The following is a 22,170-nucleotide window of genomic DNA, read 5'->3' as shown; positions in this document are numbered from 1 at the left end:
ACAAGATATCTATTCTACATGCTAAATCAAACTACATTATATGAAATAATGGGTATCCTGATGAAGGTATCATAAACAACCATTAAAAACTTGAAAGAAAAACACAAATCGTTCAATAAAAGGGATCCCCGAGAACTTCTCTATTCCTGAGATTGGCTGACTCTAGCCATCCACTGTCTTAACGTATCCGCCAACACACCCGGTAAGGCTTCTACGTCTCTGAGCACCACATAGAACTCGAACGGGAAAGTATCTAGATATCTCTTCATATCCAATTTCATTTCACCTCCTTCCATCTTGTATTCGACAGTCTGCATTGACAAAATACTGGGTTTACTTCCTCCTCCATTTGTCGCTGACGATCCAGCCGGTTGAGATTGACTTGGGCCCGTAGTAGATTGATGTAAGGAATCAACAATGATGAAAACGATCATCACTCTTTCTTCTATGGCTTTCCTCAATAACCTTCGAAGCTTATTGTGATCTTGACAGACACCATCGGATATGATTATTTGTAATTGCCATAAATCAGGTGAACTTGAGCTCATACTACTTGAAGATCTAGCTTCTGCTAAATAACTTAGTGTCCTTTCAACTAAACTTGCTACATCTGTTTTATGTTGATTGAACTTGAAAGATGACATGACGTTTGATCCATCGGAATCTGTAAATCCACCTTCTTTGAACGGGTGTAAAATCTCGATGGATTCACCGAATTTGGCAATGGAGACTTGACCAACTTCTAATTTATTCATAGCCTGTGATACTAGCGCTAGAGTTTGATATGCCAAGTCGATTGAATGCGATTCTGACATTGATCTTGAATCATCCAAGGATAACAGCACTTGATATTCTCTCCTTGAAGGCTTAGTTCTGCGTAACCAGATTTTGTCTTTTGTATATTCAGATGCGATATATGGTATGATCTTGCGCATGTTCAACCTTTTTCCAGTGCGGAAATCACCTTGAAGTCTGGTTGCTAGAGTTGGTTCCAGGATTAATCGAAGTTGCTCACATAAAGCGTAAGATAAGTCACTGGTCATTGACGCATATTGTCGCCATAAGTCTTCAGCAGCTAAGTTTCCGGTGGCAGTGATGGCTGACTCAACGAGAGCAACTTCGGGTTCTTCGATTTCAAGATCAGGTTTGACATCTTTGTTCTCTATGCTTTCTTCATCTTCGAGCATATCGAAATCGGCATCCGTAGCATCCTCCGCCGATTGCCCTTTAGGTCCAGTTCCGATGTCTGCTTGAGTGAGAGCTTTCTCTTCCCTTTCTCTATCAGGATCGACCGGTGCAGCTGATCGGTGAGTGAGTTCGCGTTCTTGGAATTCTCCATTATCAAGTTCTGTATCTTCCTCTTCGTCGTCCGGATTTTCTATGCCACCTATCTCCCCTTCACCTTCTTCCTCATCAATGATATTGAGATCCTCCAATTTCTGTCTTTCTTCCTCTCCAGCTCGTCCAAGAGCCTGCATATCTTCTTCTTTGGCTTCATCCTCCTTAATGTACTCGACTTGACCAGGACCTTGTTCGGGAGCTTGTTGATCATCTGGAGGTTGTTCCCTCTCTTGCTGAGAAAGGATTTCATCTTGACGTCTTCGAATATCTTTCAGGATATCGCCAAGACTTCGAGAGGCTTGGGGTTGAGACTGATCTTGAGCAGGAAGAGGGGCACCGGTAGAGTCTACAGGGCCATCAGATTGCTGTTGATCGTTAGACGGACCAGATTGCTGTTCGGATTGTGGAGCCGGTCTAGGTGGAGAATCTCTTATCAGCATACTTCCTTCGCTATAACATGATTTTGGCTTACCCATCTTGGCCCTGGGCCTCAGCCTCCACTTCTTCCTTTTCACCGTCATTCTTTGCCTCAGCATCTTTCTCCTCTTTCGATTCTCCTTCTGCACCACCACTAACGCCTTTGCTCAGTTCAGATTCCTGAGCGAGTTCGTTGGAAGCAGACGTGTCCACATTCTGCTCTGTTTGAGCTTCCTCCTCCGTCTCATCCTCACCTATACCCGTTGCAGGAGGGGCTCCCTCGGTCATTTCTCCTTCTTCCTCATTACCCATATCTATATCTTCACCATTATCGCGATCTGGGTGATCTTCGTCTTCTCCATCAGCCGGAATCGACATATCGTCGTCCAGGCCATCTTCGCCATCACCATCTTCGCCTTCTTCTTCGTCAAAGTTCAAATCTTCAGGTAAATCAAGCTTGTCTCCTTCTGGCACAGCGACTTGGTCTTGATCTTGAGCAGCAGGTTTATCTTCTTCACCCTGTTCTTCACCTTCTTGGTCCACTTGATCCTCTTCGATATCTTCGCCTTCGCCGTCGTCACCCTTCTGTTGTTCTTCTTGCAGTCCTTCAGGAGCTTCGTCACCCTCTTTTCCTTCTTCTCTCTCCTTGTCCTTCTCTTTTTCTTTGCTATCCTTACCTTCTTTCTCTTTGGCGGCCATTTCAGATTCACCTTCTTGCTCTTGGGTTTTTTGATCCATCAATTCCTCGTTTCCGCCTTCTTTCTGCTCTTCTTCTTTGTCTTCTCCCCAGAACTTCTCATCTACGGCTCCGGGATCTAAAGGATCAACATCGCCAACATGTTCGTCGTGGTCCTCATCCTCTTCTTCTTCATCGCCACTTCCAGCTTCATCATCTTTCTCTTTTCCATCTTCCAATTTACCTTCGAAATCCTCATCCATACTGAAAGCGTCATCATCTTCATCATCACCTTTCTGCTGATCTTGCTCTTCTTCCTCTTCTTCACCTTGTAAACCTTCAACTTGGGATTCTTCCTTGATTTCAGATGAGACATTCTTGTCACCAGTTCCTGCACCCATACCTGATCCTTCTGTCATCTCACCATCTCCACCGGATCCGTCATCTTCAGATTGTTCAGATGGCTTGCAGAATCCCTTTTGAGCAAGATCAAGCATTATCCTTCCAACAACATAAGACAGTTTGTAAGTTGCTTTCACGATTTGTACATGAGAGGATACGGATTGAGCGTAAGATTCGGCCAGAGTTTCCAGGAAAGGTGTGATTCTGGCCAGACAGTCAGGAGCAGAAGTTGAGGCGAATTGTTCGTCGGTCAGAGTCTCCGTAAAGGCGACGACACGTTCAATGATCTCAGATATTCTCAAAGAAGCAGTGAAGTTTCGTTGCTCCTTGAGCTCTGTCAGGACATGAGGAGACTCGTCTTCTTGCAATTCTAAAAGTGGTGGTGCTTTCATTTGCTGAGTGACCACAAGTAATGCTTGGATCAATTCGTCACTTAGTTTCCAGGCCTGCGAAGACAGACCAGATTTAGGCTGAGGAGAAGCGAATTGTCTCATTTGTTTTACCATATCAAGTACAGGAATAAGGAGGTGTCGTAAATCTGGTGAGACGATAGCTTGAGAAGCGAAAGACTCCATAAGTCTGATGCGGATCCGTCCAAATGTTTCGAGTAAACCGGCTTCATCTGCAAATTCGTTTCGTTAGTTACCTGATCGCCAAGAAAGATCGCGCAGTATCACGTACCATCAGTGAAAATCAAACAGCCAGAATGCTTCGACAAGTCCAACGCCAATGAGAGTGCTTGGACAAGTATACTCGTCTCCTGTCTAAGTTCATGAAGTACTGTTGTATCATCCGTTCGGACTTGCGTCCCTCGCAATTCTCGCAATTGTCGAATACCATCTTCAACTTCGCGAAGAGCACCATGGATCTGACTGGTGAATGCTTCTGCTTCAATGAGGGCGCTCAGAATAGCTTGACTTCCGGAGATTGAGGTTGATTGTCCGCAGTGACGTATACGATGAAGGATTGAGGAGATTTTAGCGAGAATTTTAACCTCAATCGCAGTCCTGCTCATGATATCAGTATACATTACTGTCGGGATCGTATTGTGAAAAGCTCACCTATCTCTTTCAGTCAAAGCAGCAGCGTACACTGACTCCGTGAAGCCGATGCCTCTTTCCAAGTCTTGAGATGCTATATCGTCATTATGTCCGTTGAATGCAGCTCGTAAAGCTGACATCATAACGTCCATCTTATAATGGTAAGAATCGATTTTCTTTACACCAGTCATGTCAAATCCTGCTGGAAGACCTTCAACGGAGATGGCTGGTCTGCTTGCCAGCCAGATGGTTGATTGCTGACGAGCAAGTTGATCCGCTCGTACAGCGTTCGAAAATCCGGAAGCTCGCAGAGCTTTCAGCAAATCTGAAAAGGCTTTTCGCTTTCTGCTGGCAAGATTATTGACGATCTTCTTGTTTTCTTTTGTCAGTGAAGATGGTGTAGCTTTGGCAAGAGCAGCGGCGGTTTCGATAATCTCAACCGCTATATTGTCCATATGAGAAGCACTGAGGCCAGTCAAAGAAGATCGAATCCGCTCATGAATATGAGAGTATTGGGTGAATGTGGTCTCAAGTCGGACAAGAAGATCTGGGACAGTCTGGTTCGCTTGACGTCTAGCTTCTATCGCCTGGATCGGCAATGGAGATATGTCGAATACCGTTGACAAAGTTTGCTCCGATGACACAGCAGTTTCTTGGGATACTATACCCGTAAGTTCACCAAGAATAGGAGAAACACGTTGTCGGAGGACATCCCTGAATTTTCGAATACTTCGATGAAGGTGCTTGTGTGACTTTTGAGCACTGGCTTTGAGAGCCCAAACATTAACATCTTTCCAGCTTGCAAGTTTTACAAAGTCCTTGATTGCCTTGTCGATGACTGAACGTTGACTATGCATAGAATCAGCAATTCTCGGTTCGAACAGGCGAGAATTGGCAATGATATTGTGCAGTAGGGTTGCGATTGATCGAAGGCCAACGACTTGAGCCGAAAGATCTGTAGCCATATGTTGGAAGCAGGTAAGAAGTTGTAATCGAGCAGAGAAAGTACCAAAAGTACTTGTGTTGATGAAAGTGGAGATCATAGGAAGGACTTCTTCAATGTGTTTGGTGATATCGGTGGCACTGACGGCGCCGTGAATGAGAGCTCCATACAATCGCAAAGTCCATTCGTTATCTTGAGCAATGTATTGATTTGCTTGATCATCGAGCAGTCGCATCCATGACGCGAGTTCCAAGCGTCGCCAATCGATAATGAGACTCGAAATTTCGTCTCTGAAGGTACCAAGGGAATTTTCTCGATTGGCATACGCTTCCCAATCTTCTGTATGGACGTGAAGCTGTTCCATTGCGGAAAGTACTTGAGCCACTGGACTTCGAGTGCTTAGGATGAGAATCCGCTCGCATCGATCTTTGATATGCTGAGGAACCATTTGCTCTGGCCATTCGGCAATGAGATGATCGAGTCTACCAACCAAGCGGATGAGAATAGAATGAGCTTTTCTTACTTCCGGTTCATTAGAAGACAAGTAGAAGTTGGGTTGAACTGGAGAGGTTTTGACTTCGATTTGTCGGCGATGTAGGAGCGAAACTTGATAGGCAAGACTGGTGGTATCCAGTACTTCATCATACGCCGAGCTATCAAAGGCATTGTGTAAAGTGTCGTCGATCAGACCCTTTAGTAGAGAGCTGGAAGTACGCTGAGAAGACCCAAAGACCTCAAGAACAAGCTGATGGAAAGATAAGACGTGATTTGGTGTGAAAGATCGTTTGTCTTCTTTGGTATCATCTGCTCTTGATTTCTCCTTGATGAGCACGGCGTCTTCTGCCCCAGCATCTTCGTATTGAGGAAACATCTCGGCAAACTCTTTCTCCTCCTGCTCTTGATCTGACAGCACTTCGATGTCAGTCTTCCGCACTCGATACAAACTTTCAGAGGCTTGTGAATCTTGCTGCTCTCGCAATCGAATGGTACTCCATGATTGATAAAGATGATCGAGTTGCAGGAAGAGGCCAGGTAAGTGTGTCAAGCGCTGTTGTTTCGTTTGTAACAGGCTTGTATGTGCGGCAGCGGAAAGCAACTGCTCGGAGATAATGCTGGTTAGATTGGCTGCAGATTCAGATGAGAGTCGATGGATCCGGTGCACTCCCGCTGCAAGGGGGAATGCCACTACATCCTTCAAGGTCGAGACGGGTTTAGCTGAATGCAATTTGGCATCTCTTGCCAGTATTCGTAATCCGAATTTGCCGAACAGAGTAGCTGTGATTATTGGTTGAATAAGATCGGCCATGTCGTGATAATTGGATGTCAATCTCTGAACGAATGCAGCCGATGCAAGTTGGAAATCGCTTTCTCTTGCAAAAGATTGAGTGAGACCACTTTCTAAAGCGTTAACAAGTTCAGTAGTGCGCTTCTCGCTATATGGATCGTTTAAAAACGTGTCGACTTCGTTGAACAGGTAAGATAGTCTATTGGCGTCCGGATGTCGATTCAGGGTCGGTCCAAGAGCATCTTGATCCTCAGTCAATCGCTCGATTCTCTGGTTGATACCATCGATTCGTAAGGAGTCGGCAATACCCTTGATAGCTATTTCACCAGCTTCGGCTGCTGATAGCTCTTCTTGGACAAGTGTCAATCGTGTCTCTAGGATTTCTCCCAGCAGCGAACGCCTGACTCCAGGATCAATGGGGATATTAGTGACGTAGATATCCAAAAGGAAGCGTGAAATCGATAGCCAGAGATTTCCGACAGCTCTGAGATCTTCACCTTGATTCGCAGTGCTCTTGAAAGCTGGCAGGATTCTGCGGCCAAGGGTCTGATGAAGATAGACGATGGCAGGGTCACTAGATCCCTGCGCCAGAATTTGACCAAGCTGAGCGAGAGCGGCAGACGGATCACTGCTGAAGATAATGGAAATACCGAAACCGGAAAGTATCTGTTGAATGTCGTTAGAGCAGATCACGACGAGGCCTGAATAAGTATGGTTACCTACCATTTCTATAGATTTCATGGCCAGGGCGTATGTATTTCCCTTCCGATCCTCCGTCGCTTGAGTACCCCACAATAGTGTCTGGACGGAGAAACTCAAAGCGTCATCTTGTTGAGGTATTTCTGACATTTTGATTGTCTCGGTCGTACTAAAGCTAAGGTATTAGCGAAAGATTGAAAGTGATAATACACTTGACCTACCTGAAACGTAAGGCTGAAGCTAAGCGTATCGGTTTGAAGAGATCGGCTGGACCGTCCAGTTCCTGTTGGACAGGCGGGTCAGCTACTATCACATGTCAAGACGAAGACAAGTCATTCACCTCGGTATTGGGATTCGAATGATCCCACATTCTCTTAATCCAGCTCGACAGAGCTTGGAAGACTATTGCAGGTGAGCGAGAAATATTCGAAGATCGTTGAACTGGTACGAGAGTACTGAGGTCCAAATTTGGATCTGCTAGCATCACTGCTATCGCACCTCCAGCATCCTATCATATTTATCAGTCAAAGGCTCGGGCATATTGTTGAAAGCACTTACTCCAGCTATTGTGGCCAGTTCCAGAGCACTGATCACTGGTCCACTGGTCCATCCTTCGAGGCTTTTCAGTTGCATGGGGACGCTAGAGCGAGTGGCCCTGATCAAACTTTCGAGTTCAGAGATGGCTTCCGCAGAAGGTGTCTCATCAGTCATCCTGGCTAAAGCTTGCAGAACAGACCGACGAAGCTCTATGGATTTGATCAGTCACATTTACTTGCTTCATACTTTTCAGCCTATACTTACCAGGATCCTGTACATCATTTGCCATTTCCGCCAATCTGGTGATATGAGCATGATTGGATGACTCTCCGACTATATCCCGGAACAACATCCACACCTGGGTTTGACCTAAACCGCTTGTGATTTCGACGGTTCTTACTAATGTCTGTAACTTCTCCAAGATAGGAGCAAGATGAGATAACGCTTGAAGGTCTTCGTTAAGCCAGCTTGCAAGCAATTTAGTGGATGAGTAGTCGAACGCATTACTCTTAGCATGATCCTCGATAAGCTTTACGTATACACAAACACGCTCAAGTTGCTCGAAATAGTTCTAAATAAATCGTCAGTCGACAATCAAACCTATTGAGGAACAAATGTACTCACCGAACCGAAATCTGAGCTTTCTGCAAATACGGCCGGTAGCTGTTGCTTAAATAATTCTCTGAAGTGGTTTGTGAAAGGATAAATGTCATTTCCAGGTTGAGCTTTGTTTCTCGAAGGTCCACGTCGAACCGAAACAGCAGATACAGCAAGGACGCTTTTCGCGTTCACTGGATTGGTCAACCAAGCTTGAATCTCCTCTTGGCGAGTCTCATTTCGGAGAAGAGCTTGCAAGACAGTGAACACAGCTCCACGGTATTGAGCATGCGTGTTGGGGTTGAGCGCGATATCGATAGGCTATAGTCGAAATGAGCTCGGCACAACGACAACTGAAGATTAGCAGGAGGTCAGACTTACCAGTGAGGATGAGAAGCCTGACTGGATTCTCTGAGCACTACAAGCTCGGTTTGCTATGGTTTTGAGAGCATCCACCACAGGACCCTCACTGAGAATTTGCGCTGCCACTCCGAGAATAGATCTTTCTCCAGATTCGATAGTGTGTTTGATCCGTTGCAAGAATGGTATGATTTCTTGGCTTTGACTGGACACGTTATTAGCGGCTAATGAAGCTGCTGAAGTAGCCTGCGCATCGGCTAGTGATATTGCGGTACCTGAAAGAACAGCTGCTTGTCGGAGTAGTGAATGATCCGACAACGCCGACGACTGATGAACCTGAGTTGGCTCAACCTCAGATCGAGCTACGAACAGCTCGACACCTCTGTTTCTCATCGCTCTTGACAATTCTCCGTGTCTTGGATCATATGTCATGAACAACCTGAAATTTTTGTGAGGTTTCAAGATTTCAGGAGTACCGGTGGAAGAACCTTTTTCACTGAGAACAAGTACACCGTCAGACTCGCAAAGACTATTCAGCCGATCCAGGACCGAAGCACTACAGAGATTGGCCTCGGAGATAAGGAACCAGCCACCATTCTTGATGGCGTGAATCAATTGGCCATCGATCCACGCGAACCCGACTGCGTTTGGTCCAGCTTTAATGAGGCTGTTGAGGGTTAGGCGAGCTGTGTTGGTGTCGATGTGAGAAGCTAATTGCAAGATGATATCATCACAGAGGTTGCAAAACAGGGGTACCGCATTGACGTTGGACGAGTTAGAACATTGTTGGCGAGCGGACTTAAACTGGGCGAGACGAGCCGCAGTGTCTGGATGAACATCGGAGATCGATTCAAGGAGGCTAGCGATTTCTCGGGAAACGGAATCGAGAAGCCGGCCGACATCTTGTTGTTCGAAACTACCAAGAATTTCGGAAGTATCGACACCAGGGTGCATTGAAAATTCACCCAGTGGTCTTCCGGCCGCTTCAGCAAGTCCTCTAACCAATGATCTTTTCCCAACACCGCTTTCTCCGGCAAGAATGACGAGCCAACCTAGCTCAATGCTCTTGAGGACTGATTGAGCGATATCCAGATGGTGATGGGTGAGCTGAATATCGATTGTCGACTTTCCCCCTCTCCGTATGAGTGAGTGTCCTACTTGCAGGAATTGAGGAGTGATGTATGGTGTGGGACGTCTCATATCCACCCTGATTCCGAAAATACCCTCAAAAGCTTGAGTGACAGCTTGCCGGTCTCTTTCGTTCCGAAATCGTTGTCGGTAAACCATCGAAAAGTATTCAGCTGGATGAATGCTCTCTTCCAGTCCATTGGACGAAGAGAGGAGATTGAACCATCTGAAAAGATCTCGCAGATTGAATTCCCATGGACTACCTTCTCTGCCAATGGTTCTAGTGATCATGGTTTGTTGTCTCATTTCTTCGTTGAATATAATCATCTTTTCGATGATATTTGTTGGCAAAGGATGAAGATCTCGACAAATAATCATCAAATCTTCGGAAGTATGTTCTTGCAGGTAGACTTTGGTGAATCTATTGAGGAATGATTTGGGAAGACCTTTTCTACCACCACCTTGTTGTAAAGGGTTTTGAGCTGCAAATACTCGGAATTTTGGATGTCGATCGAAAGATTTGCCCAGCTCCGGAATGTAGACTGTTCCTCTATGATCAAGAACAGCATTCAGACCTTCAAGTACGGTCTGAGAAGCGAGGTTCATTTCATCCAATAAAACCCAATCTCCTTTTTGCATTGCGTCGAGGAATGCAGCATCTCGCCACTGGAATTCACCGGGTTGACCACCTTCCACTGGAAGATCGGAACCGAACAAGTCGATGAGATCAGTCTGATCTGAGAGATTGATACGTTGCAGTCGATGACCAGCAGTAGCAGCAAGAGCAGAGACAAGACTTGTTTTTCCCACACCAGGACTACCTTCAAGTAAAATAGCTTTAGGTAATTGGCATCCTCGGAGTACTCGCATTGCGTTGAGTGCGGTAGTGGGAGCTTCGAAGCGGAACATTACAGTTTCAGAAATGATAGATCCTCGGGGGATGGCGAAGTTACCAATTGAAACATATTCAGATGTCGTTTTGATCGCGAGGTCGAGCTCTGAATGTACAGAATCCCCGCCTGAGAGGGTTGAAGCATAATAATCGAGCTTGCTTAGACAGTCGTTTCGAAGGGTAGCAATGGACAACGCAGACAATCCAGCGACCTGAGGTAGTGATTCAAGACCATCAATCAATACCATTTGACCACCGTGATGCTAATGGGAGGATCAGCTCGTCATACAGCATTATTGATTGAAAACTCACAAATGATTGTGCTTCGATCAAACCCTTGCTAAACATATCGTTGGTGAAGCTGACCCAAGCCTGAAGTACCGTCAGGTCCAAGTCAGTGAATAAATAGCAGTACTCACAAGAATATCACGCAAACCCAATCCAGACGAATCCCCCAATCTGTCTCCAAACCATAAGAAGAAGTCTAGTATACTTGGGCCACATTCTTGCAGTTCTTTGCGTTTCCACGATTGTCCAATGATCTGTAGCAAGTCACTTCTATCATTCAAGGCTGGTACCCAGATCTCTGTGAAACGATTTCTAAGTGCAGGAGACAACTCTTTCTTTCCAAAATCTCCTCCAGGATTCATGGTGGCAACCACATGAAATTTGTCATTGGCTATTATAGTAGCTTCGTCAATGTTGACACCTCCCTTCTCAGCCAATACCAGTGTTCTTCCAGGTTCAAGTACAGAGTTCAGTCGTTCCAAAACAGAGTCATCGGCAAGGGAAACTTCATCTAGCAATAAGAGGTCACCTTCGATCATAGCGTGCACGAGAGGGCCATCAGACCATTCGAACAGTGCTGAGAGCTGCTTGATTTCTCGCTTGCAGGTATTTATCACTTGCTGATCGATGTCACTCCTCTTGGAGAGCTCGGTACAGATAGACGTTAATCCATCATCAGTGACATTTGCAGATATGGTGCCGTATTGACTGAGCGAAGTGATGATTTTTGATCTCCTTTCCAATCTATTTCGAACGGGACGTTGACTTCCTAATAAATCCGCTGTCTCCATATTCTGGTGGCAGTTCACTCCCACGAGCTGTTGATCAAACATTGAGGCAATTACTTCGCATACGGACGTTTTACCACAACCGGTCTCACCGACAAGGAGTACCGGTTCATTATGTGCTAAAGCCGCAGCGACCAGAGCATAGAGTCGCTGCATTGCTTTGGTCCAGACCATACTTGTCGATGGAAGATTGGTGATTGGCATCCGAGAGAAAGCACTGCTATTCTCGTCGAAGAGCGAATACATATCTTCATTGATAGTAACCTTCATCACTTCTTGTATGACTTGCTTGATAACCAATTTGTCCTCGTCCTGACGAGCCCGTTCGGCGAGTAGCATGTAACCATCTTCAGCGAGTTGTTGATAACCTACTGCGCCTCTTTCTGCCCATCGGAACAAGTCTCTGAGGGTGGCGAAAGAGCCTTTGGATTCGAAGACTCTGGAGGCTTGACGCCGATGACGAAGCTCTTCAAATACTTGAACAATCTTCTTCGCATAGGATGGGGCGATTTGACATCTTTGGCAGAGAATTGTTTCTAATTCGATTTTAGGTACATCGTCAAAGTGGACTTCCAAAAATCGATTCCTAAAAGCTCGGGATAGAACTTTTCGTCCAGCATAGAGACCTGGAGGATTTTGAGTAGCGAAGAGGATAAAATTGGGATGAGGCTTGATGACTTCTTGAGTTTCTGGGATAACTAATTCTCGATTGTCGTCTAGTAGTCGATTCAAAGCTTCGAGCACATCGGTGGGAGCCAAATTCAGCTCATCCAGTACAATCCAGTGACCTTGCTTTACTGCAGTTACTAGTAGGCCCTCTTGGAAAACTAGATTGCCACTTTGAGGATCGGTGACGTAGGTACCGAGGTACTCCTGAATGTCGGTATGTTCATGGTTATTGATTCGAACAAACCGATGACCGGTCTGACGAGCTAAGAACTCCACGGCACTAGTTTTACCAGCTGAAGTTGGACCTTGAATGAGTACGGGATATCGCTTGGTAAGTATTACTCGGGCAAGATCGGACAACTTGGATTGAACAGAAGGAGTGATGATATATCTTGATTCAGGTGCCGGACCTAATGGCCCGCGTTGAAGCCAAAAAGGGCCGAATCGAACAAAATCGTCTGGATCCATTGAAGCAGAAAGTGATGGTATTTGAGCTAAAACGGCACGGGCGTTCTTCATTGGACCGAGTATATATCTCTCGGCAGCTTGATGAGCACTTTTGGTGCTAGCATCATCGAGTGACATGGTAAAAGCCATCAAAAAGCCTTCCCATATACCTCGTCGAAGACCGAATAATGGAGCGCTTTCGACTGCGAACGTCAGAGCTCGAGCAAGCGTTCTCATACTGTAATGAGGAGCTGCATTCGATCCATCGACAATCTCCTTCGCACTTGACAGCATTTTGACAGTAGAATAGAGCTCCACTACATCCAGAATCACCCCTCTATCCCCTGCAACAGAATCACCAAGATATTGAGCAACGATAGCAATAAGAGCTTCTCTATCGTCATCTGGTGGAGGAACGTAGAGTTCTGTAAATCGTCCTCGAAGATTAGGCGGAAGATCTTTCTTCCCCACGTCGGTGGCAGGATTCATACAGGCAAAGAGGCGGAATTGTGGATGTCGGATAATCGGTTCCACGTCCCCTCGCTCGGTAAGAACCAGGGAGGCGTTTGGTCCTTCGAGGATAGTTGAAATAGCCTCAAGTGTTTCTTGAGAGGCAAGGTTAACTTCGTCTAATAGTATCCATTCACCTGATTTCATGGCTTTGACAAGTGGCCCTTCCACGAAAGAGAAGACCAATTTGCTATTCATCTTGACATGGTGCAAGTCAAATTCTGAGATATCCACCAGCAAAGACTGCCACTGAATAGCTACTTTTGTAGCTTTGGTGATCTTTCTACGCTTCGGGGGTGCTCCTTCGTCCGGGGTAGTAGCTTCACTCTCGCCTTTTCCAAGCTTATCTATAGCCCTGCGAGCAGAAGAAGACCAAAGTTCTGCACATCTTGACCATTTTCTACCCGCTAAAGCTTTGGATGCAGCTTCCACATAAGCGCCATTTTGAGCCTTCCCCATACTGAATGTCTCGCAAAAGAGCTTCTGCCATCGTGCTTGAAGACTCCTGGCGGATATTGAAGCATCTATTGGCTTGAATCCACCCAGCAAATCACTGCTTTCCGTTTGCATTGACAAATTGAGAACGGTGAGAGGCTTTTTGACGATGGAGGCGATGTGTTGAACAGCAGTCGTCTTACCGGTACCGGTCTCACCAACAAGCAGCGTGGGCTCACCGAGAGCCAAAGATACGGCAATACGCTCAAGAAGAATCAACGAGGGCTTGGTAAGGGCGAAGGGTCGCGAGGATGGAGCTGCTATTCGTCGCGATGAAGCCCCAATATCCATGATGGTACGACCAATATGAAGCTGTTTTAATCCAGGGCTGAGTTCAAAATTGGGTTTCCGACTTGCCAAAGCAGATATTCTATCATTATCCATACCTAGTCCACTTGCAATAATTTCTAACATCTGAGCTCGTTTTTGTAAGGATACACCTTTATTGTCAAGGGATGCGACGAAGATATCGACAGCTTCAAGGAATATTTCATCTTGAAGAATGGGATTCAATAAAATATCAGATCCGGATTTCTCAAGTGAAGCCATAGAGGCCGATGTCGGAAGGTTTCTTTCTACTCTCGCACACCATTTTTCAAGATCTCGCAGGCCAATATCACGAGCCTTTACTTGACCTGAAAGCTTGTCAAATGGTTGGAGATCGTGCCAAATATTCACCAGAGCAGTAAGAAGAGTGTTGGGAAGCTTTTTGAATCCAGCTGTTAGGATAGCAAGGATGTCTTCATCGGATGGCGCGTCAAGGTGAACCTCATTGAAAATATGGTGTCCAAAGAACGACGGGGCGGTGTAGCCAGTTCTGGTGGTTCTGGTAGCAAACAGAGCGAAGCCATCTCCCGCTTCTATATCCTCTCGTCCAGGTATGGATAATCTTGCTCTTCTTCCAGGGCGACCCGCTTTGAGACTTCTTGTTATTCCAGATATAGTGACGAGCATCTCCGTACTTCCGCGATCTATATCCTCAAAAATCACCCATCTGCCAGCCCTTATGGCTTTTGCCAAAGCTCCTTCCATCCACTCAAATGTGCCCGGTTTTGTAGGTGAGGAAACATATGTACCAATCAAACTCTTCACATCAATGGAGGTGTCTGCGAGGGGTATAGTGAGAATCTGGTTGGTAGGGTGAACAGAAGGGAAGATCACCGAAGAGAGGTATTGTAAGATATGGGTTTTACCGGAGGATGGCGATGAGGTAAGAAGTGTAGGAAGACCAAGCTGGATGAGAGGACATAGTGCACGGAGAACAGCATCGGTGGGTGCTGTACGAACATGGAGGATCGTGGCAGTTGGAGTAGTTCCAGATGCGGCAGAAGCACAGTGCAGTAACGAATCTGCAACTAGCGTAACATGAGAACATAGGTCGGTGGGAAGAATCGTGGGAGATATTGAGTAATTAACATTCGGGGCTCCTAGTCGTACTACGATTTTGTCAGAATAGAGCAGAATGTGGTAGCCAAGTAATCACTTACTTCTGTCATTACGCTGAGACTCTAGAATTGGCAGCATCCAACCATCCACGTAAATTTTTCGCACTTCGTGCTCTTGGCTGGATGCTTTCACAATCTCATATCCATAGAAAAGACTCGCATCCACCTTGTCAACCGGTCCTACCCATTCCCTCTCCATCGACATTCTCTTCTCCTCGCCCCATCCTCTGTGCTTGGCTAGAATTTGAATCGCCAGTAATCGAACTCCGCAATCTGGATGTCCGGTACGGAGGTCATGGAGTGATGATAGAGGCCAGTCATTACGAGTTGCTATAGCTGGATCCGCTGTAAGGAGACGGAGATAAGAGAGCAGAAGAGAGTGAACTCGGTCAGCAGAAACAGATCTAACGTCTAATGCGGATATCGTTGATAATGGCGACGAGCGGAAAGGCGATTTGAGGATAAATGCCGTTGTAATGCTATTGCAGATAGCTTCGTCAGCTTAGATTTCGAGTGCAAGAAGTGTAGGATGCTTACCTCCATGTTTCGGGATGAGCTTCTGCAATTGTTGCGAGAACCCCAAGTCTCCTCTCGCACAGATCTACATCTGAAAAAGCAGAATCTGGGAGCCATCTTGCCAAAAGATCAATCAGAATAGGTTGAAATCTTGATAGAACGAAATCTGAGATGCCTTCGCAAGCAGCGAGCAGTGAGAGAGCATCTAGGAGTTGACTAGTCGAGTTTTCTGCGTTTTCTAAGAGTAGATAGTCGAAAACGATGCGAGGGATTGAGACAGGTGGAGGAGACGACGGCGAGTATCCGATGTCTTCAATTAAAAGCGTGAGTTGTCGTCGGAGGTCGAGGTGTGTCGGTATACGATTGACAGACGTTTCGACAGCTGGGATATTTGTCGAGCTGGACGACGCATCCACATCCATTCTCTGATCCTCTGACATGGTATCGAAGCTATATGTGTGCGCTTCTTGGTCCGACGTCTTGCATGAGGTGTAAGATGTGCAGTCTACGGAATAATTTAGTCTGAGTACTATTGTGATTTTGAAATTTATGTTGAAGACCGGGTTGAACATGATGGGAATCACGTGACCGAATCCAATGCCTTACACCGGGAAAAGTAGTGACGTGTCAATTGAAATAGTCAAAATCTCCTTCGGTCGGAGATATCCGCTTTTTTGCTTCCGATATCATTCTGCATAAAACCTCCACCAGCAGTGACCGGGATGATGGAAAAGGTGAGAGTACCCGCATTACGCCATTCTCTGGGTCCCATAATTACGACATGTCGAGAAAGACCAAAGAGCGAAGACGAGCTTTCTGTTGATATCACATCGGTAGAATCACTAGAAGTGATGAAGGTACTGATACTGGGAGCCACAGGTGAGTAGCTCAGTATTGTAGAGATGGAAAAGCTGACCAAGTAGTCCCCTGATTTACGACAGGCTTCATAGGTTTCCCCGCTGCTGAGGCTTTCGTTAGAGCCGGCCACATTGTATATGGTACAACTCGCTCTGCGCGAAGTGCTGAACAGAAGCTAAGCCCTAAAGAGATCATACCCGTTGTCGCCGATCCGTCTAGCGAAGAAGGCATGGCAGAGTGGGGAAAGATAGCTGCTCGATGTGATATTGGTGAGCAACCAATCATCCCTTCCCTTGATGGATCCGCTAATTCAAACGTCTAGTCGTTGATGCACTATCAGCCAATGGAGCCAAGACAGCCATTGACACATTTCACAACTATCTGCAATATGTAAATCGACCCAAGGGGTCTCCAAAACCCACTTATATCTATACGTCTGGCTTATGGATCAACAGTCGTGGATATGGTGGACTGGACAAGTGGACTGATGAACGACAGCCGACATCTACGTATAATGAAGGAGTGCAGTGGCGTCCCCTGATTGAGATTCCTGTTCTTGAGAGTAAGTCCCACCGTGAATGTATATACTGGACTAATCTCCAAACACCACAGGTGAGAAAGTTCACGGGATTGTCATCAGAGGTGCGGTAGTGTATGGCCGTGAAGGATCTGCGGTAGCAACATCTATATTCGATCGAGCCTTGGAGGCAAGTAAAACTGAGAAAAAGATTTTTGAAACCGTTTATCAGAACGAAAGTAGGGTTGCTTCCATACATACGGATGATATGGCGGATCTCTATGTTAGGGTTGCTGAAAGGGTCAGTCCTGTCGTTATTCGCCGGGTAATATATCATTAGTACTAACGTTCGTCTTACAAAAGGGACCATTACTGAGAGGTCAGGTATTCATGGCCTCGAATCAGGCCACAGAGCGCCTCACAGATGTTTTAGATGCTGTAGTGAGAGTCTCTGGTTGTAACGGATACAAAGCAAAAACTCCCCGATCGGGTCAGTCATTTATTTGGCTTCTATACTAAAAATACAGCATTGACGATCTTGCCCCTGTAGCATATGAAGAAGCTTGGGCATCAACAACATTGATAAAACCCAGTTTGGGGGATGCTCTGACTGGATGGAAACCAAAGAAAATGAGCTTAGTGGATGGAATGGACATATATTGGTCTTCCTATTTGGCTAACAAGAACTTAAACGAATGAACGATACTCATGTGGCCCCGATGGGCACAAGCTCATCGCATTCACAAAGAGCTTTTCGCTTCATCTGGATACATATAATGCGACTACGAGAGAAGGGAAGGGAGGAAAGTAAAGAATTGGATATTGAGTAGATAGGGTGTTTTCCCATACATGGCGAAAAAGGTCTAGTGATAAGTGTTCGAGTAATTTCCTACTGCGTGGACTGTGTAAACTACGCGAAGATCAATAAAAACCAATTGCAGGTGATGACTAAGACGTATAATGTCATAAATGCACTCACAATCGATCGGAAATCATCCCTTACGACCCTATCGAGCGTTGGGAGCGGTTTCTTCCATACTTGATCCAAACTCACTTGATCCGTTCCCATCGAGAGATGAAGCGGACCTATCAAGCGGTCTATCGGTATTTGTGTTGGTTCTTGGCTCTGTATTATTGAAGCCGGATTCGAATTCGGATTGTGGTATACTATGAAGCGTCAGCAAGCCATCGGTTAACACCGGACTCACCTCACTACACTGGATGACAGAGGTTCCCATGGCCGCCCGTCCCCATCAGACGTAAAGCTCATTCCCGATGAGAAAATGAATGGGCGGATATCCGCTGCTGGAGAGCCTGATCGACTGATAGGAATCGATTCTACTGAGCTGCACGTATCCGCGCTTTCCCCGACACTGAATACAGAAGACTGGATGGGGCTATTCATACTGGAACCCTCCGACTCTGAGTCGTGGGATTTGTCCTCATCGACTTGCGCTTTCATACCTATCGAACCAGTACTCGTACCTTCAGTTATAGACATCTCGATTTACACAATACTCAATTTATTTCATACGAAATAACGGGCTGTTAAAAAAGATTCAAGAGCCCAATGATACTCCGTCAACAGTGGGTTCATTACGGCTTACGTTGCAAGGCAAGTATCGCAGAAAGGAGGCTTCCTCAGCACGACTCAGTCAGGTGGGTGTTCACAAAGGATCCCCGGTCATGTGTTTCATCATGCTTCACATCAATTGTTACAGTGCCTTCCACAAAAGTGGCGATCTGTGGCGTCCAAGTTGCACGGTTGCATGAGTATTGGAAGCAAACATACAATATTTCGACGGCTTCTCTTGACCCGCCATCCAAATTCATTCGCACAGCCCCTAAATCAATCACGGATACGAGACACCTAAGTTCCAAGGTCTTCGGTGTCAAACAGAACTATAGTGTACACCAGACTGATCTCGACTGATTGTCGTTGTAGAATATGCGAAATGGATCATCTGAATCCATTGGCTCTTCAAATCCACTCTGAGCTTCAAAAGCGGATTCGGAAACCCCTTTTCTGGAATTTTTCATAGAGTTGAATGTGGTAGAGAATTTATGAACGATACGATCCAAGATCGATCGGGTGAGCTGTGTTGAGCGACATGTCTTCTTGGGTTTGTCGCTCAAGTAGGAGCAATCATTTGAATGGTCCTGGCTAAAGTGACGGAGCAATGGGAAGGTCAGTGAATTTTGGAATTCATACAGTCATACACTTACCTACTAAGACTGGTCTGGGAGTCATAATATTTCCCCGAGTATTCGAAAGTGGATGGACTTTTCTTGTCGCGAGCGAAAGAAGGCAAGGCGCTCTTGCCATCGGAGACATACGCTGCGTTGAGGGATCTGTTGTTTCCAATCTCTAGGGAGAGTGTCGGTACGCCTGTGCGAGTACACGCTGGTAACACTTCACTTGAATCAGAGAGTCGTGATGCTGATTCACTATTTTGACCAAGCAAAGCATCTTGATGTTTCTCGTCCAGTTTGTAAAGGCTAAAGAAGGTGAATCATAAGTTTGATTCTTCTGATTTAGACACTGTGCTCCTCACTCTTTGTCATTATGATTAGTAGTCTTCAAATCGCTTGTAGGCATTTCCATGCCGACTTTCCCTGATGATTGAGCAGAGTTTCTGGACAGGTTATCCCAACCCGAGTCGGACTTTGTGATCGATGAGCCGACTTCATAGGGAGGCAACTCAGGCTTCCAATTGATACTAGCTGCCACTGACTTGGGATCAAAGCTCGAGTATCGAGATCCACGGGACTAGGAATCGGGTCTGAGATATTGGCTATTCATTTGCGTTGAATATCGAGTGATATGACGAGTAGGTATGTGAGAATTGGAATAGAGGTTAGACAAATTCTGGGAGATGAGGGTATGATGTTATATGGAAAATTGAGTCAACTACTAGTTTTCGACTTCAAAGAAAAACGGTCCATAAAGGATGGAGAATGTAACGCCTGAGTCAACCTGTCTACAAAGGAGACGCGCTAGTATTACTATGACGAGTGACCTTGGCCAATGCCATAATTCCATATACCATCACCGACGATGTGTCGTCATACGGTCTCATCAAAGTCTCATTGAAGTCTCATGAAACACGCAGAGTTTTCTGAGAGGAAGCTAACTGAAAGGAAGACTGGTTTATCATATCATATTATGTCGGAAGTATTGTTTTTGTTTTTGCTGGACAACAGATGACATTCATGCAACGGGTTTCTGGAAAAAAAAACTACAAAGGATGATCTACGTTCAAAGACGATTTAATCCCTTCAATTCAACCAGTCCACGGCTCAGTAGCCAATCTGCCACTCATCATGTTTGACCCCGACATGGTTGTAGAATGAGGCGGCGGATTCTCGGTATCGTAAAGCTCGTCAACGGGATTTGCCACCGGTTTCCGACGCGGAAATTGCAGAAAGTCGTTGGACAGATGACCGCTAGGAGGCCTGTGTTCCGTATCGAATAACCTACTCGATAGGGCATCTTGAGCATCATTATCTTCGGGGAGTGTTTCCCACATGAATGGATCGGAAGCGGTCTCCTCGTAATCCAGTCTGGAGTCGGAAGTTATAGTTCTGATTGTCTCAGCAATACTACTGCTCCAATCTCTAGATCGAGTGGAGAGAGCGGAGGTCAGGCTCGAGAAGAGATTGGAAGCGTAGGCTTTGACATCCTGAAATCCGCCATGTGAACTACTGCCTTGACAGTCGTCTGGCTGCAGCTTCCAGGCTGTGTTGTCTGTACTGGTATCTTTTTCTGAAGGTCCAAAGAAGGTTGTATCCAACTCGCTGTCTACGGAGTAGATGGAAGCAGCTCTTCCACGTGCTACTTCCGTCGTTTCCACGATAGGTCTGGAAGATTGAACCATTTGCACGGTCGGGTCTGCCCAAGGATTGTGAATGGAGTTGTACGATTGAGGAACATAAATTGATTCCATTCTGAGACCATGAATTGTGTTGGGCAGTGACGAGCTCCGGAGACTAGATGCCGATCCGAGAGTATAGGTCGTAGCAATTTTAAGAGTGGGCCGGGTGAGCCGGGTGAATGAACCTGAGCCACCTAAGATGGTTGTCGACATTGGATTAGTATCGCCGCTTGTGCTCCAGTCTGCTGGAGTATCAGTCACGGATGCTCTCGGAGATTCCATCGGGGAGACATCGTACGGTCGAGTGGGACCGAGACAGTACTTAGACAGAAGGGAGTTCATTGGAGTCCCAGATAATGAAATGGAGGACACGCTCGAAGCGATCGAGGAGAATCGCATGTTGGTAAAAACAGTTCAGGGGGACCAGTATTAAGTTTACGGTCAACGTTTGGGAAGTTATGCGTGAGTGAATGTTTGAGTGGCAAACAAAGAACGGTCCCGTCAAACATCATCCCTTTATATATGCAGTATACTTTGCTGAGTGGGTGATGATGCACGAGTCGTCCCCAGACGTCTCAAAGTCAACATGATGTCAAAGGGAAGATATGCTATGTAAGGAAAGGCCATTGCGCAATCGTGAGGGTAAGCAGGGATAAAGGAAAGGATGGTGTTATATTGGAGCAATACCACCATCATGACGGTACCAAACATCTTGAAACTGCCTCGTTGATGATTTACCTTGCTACAAAATTCCCAAGAAGGTCAATGCAACACCGAGACTTGAAGGAACTCTCTCTACATGAAATGTCGTATGAGGGATTCAAGAATGTTGGACCTGATTCCACAGGGGAATGGTCCGCGTATGTGACATCTATGAGTAAGACGAGCCTAAACATGAGCGGTGACCGTATCTTTCCGACACTTCAGGAAAAGTGATAAATTGCCGCGATTTCGATAAGCTAGACCGCCAGGCAGAGATGCTACCAGAAAAGGAAACTGTACTCGGCAATCTTGAAAGGGCGATCGACGGCTGTCTGACTAGAGTTTGAGATGGTTTTTCGTGAATATTCAGAACTCACGACGCGAATAATGTGGTGCTCCGCCGGTCGAAACAACGATTAAACCCGGTCCAGGTCAATCAGATCATGTGAAATTGGAAATCCTAGATTCGAAAATCGAAAGAACATCGGCAATTGAAAACGGCATCGATGTCACTCAGGGAGTTTTGCGGGGCTGGGTGACTCGTGCTGAAATGCCGAGATTAAAGTTCCCAAAATAGAACGCTGTCAAATGACCATGTTCCAGAAATGGAGCTAACGTAGGCCTTTGAGTCTAATTGGATACGGGAAATTTGTACGTCCTTAACAACACAAATGGTCGTGGTGTTTCCCCCCTTGACATTCACAACCTTTGGTGTTCTCCTTTTTGGGAATCTTCGGAGAGCA

The 22,170-nt window shown here is 46.0% G+C and overlaps 3 protein-coding genes across 3 annotated transcripts; 1 reads left to right on the top strand and 2 right to left on the bottom strand.

Annotated features, from left to right (window-relative positions):
• Nucleotides 1–140: 140 nt before the first annotated feature.
• On the bottom strand, nucleotides 141–15,915 carry IL334_001628 (uncharacterized protein; the record flags this gene model as incomplete). The annotated part of the gene is made up of 15 exons (XM_062933383.1): nucleotides 141–1,755; nucleotides 1,814–3,458; nucleotides 3,518–3,843; nucleotides 3,898–6,770; nucleotides 6,828–6,972; nucleotides 7,025–7,086; nucleotides 7,144–7,311; nucleotides 7,362–7,549; nucleotides 7,605–7,911; nucleotides 7,965–8,258; nucleotides 8,319–10,580; nucleotides 10,630–10,689; nucleotides 10,737–14,950; nucleotides 15,002–15,438; nucleotides 15,497–15,915. The coding sequence occupies 15 exons, from the start codon at nucleotides 15,913–15,915 to the stop codon at nucleotides 141–143; spliced, it is 15,015 nt and encodes a 5,004-aa protein (XP_062789434.1).
• A 411-nt stretch (nucleotides 15,916–16,326) lies between these two features.
• Nucleotides 16,327–17,549, top strand: IL334_001627 (uncharacterized protein; the record flags this gene model as incomplete). The annotated part of the gene is made up of 6 exons (XM_062933382.1): nucleotides 16,327–16,354; nucleotides 16,417–16,602; nucleotides 16,656–16,895; nucleotides 16,946–17,151; nucleotides 17,214–17,340; nucleotides 17,401–17,549. 6 exons carry the CDS (start codon nucleotides 16,327–16,329, stop codon nucleotides 17,547–17,549), a joined length of 936 nt encoding a protein of 311 aa, XP_062789433.1.
• Nucleotides 17,550–20,134: 2,585 nt separating this feature from the next.
• On the bottom strand, nucleotides 20,135–21,067 carry IL334_001626 (uncharacterized protein; the record flags this gene model as incomplete). Its single annotated transcript, XM_062933381.1, has 1 exon — nucleotides 20,135–21,067. The coding sequence occupies one exon, from the start codon at nucleotides 21,065–21,067 to the stop codon at nucleotides 20,135–20,137; it is 933 nt and encodes a 310-aa protein (XP_062789432.1).
• Nucleotides 21,068–22,170: the final 1,103 nt, after the last annotated feature.

The sequence above is a fragment of the Kwoniella shivajii genome, chromosome 2, assembly GCF_035658355.1.
Source record: "Kwoniella shivajii chromosome 2, complete sequence".
Taxonomy (NCBI): domain Eukaryota; kingdom Fungi; phylum Basidiomycota; class Tremellomycetes; order Tremellales; family Cryptococcaceae; genus Kwoniella; species Kwoniella shivajii.
Note: the sequence above shows the minus strand (reverse complement) of the source record. Positions and strands in the feature narration are given on the sequence as shown.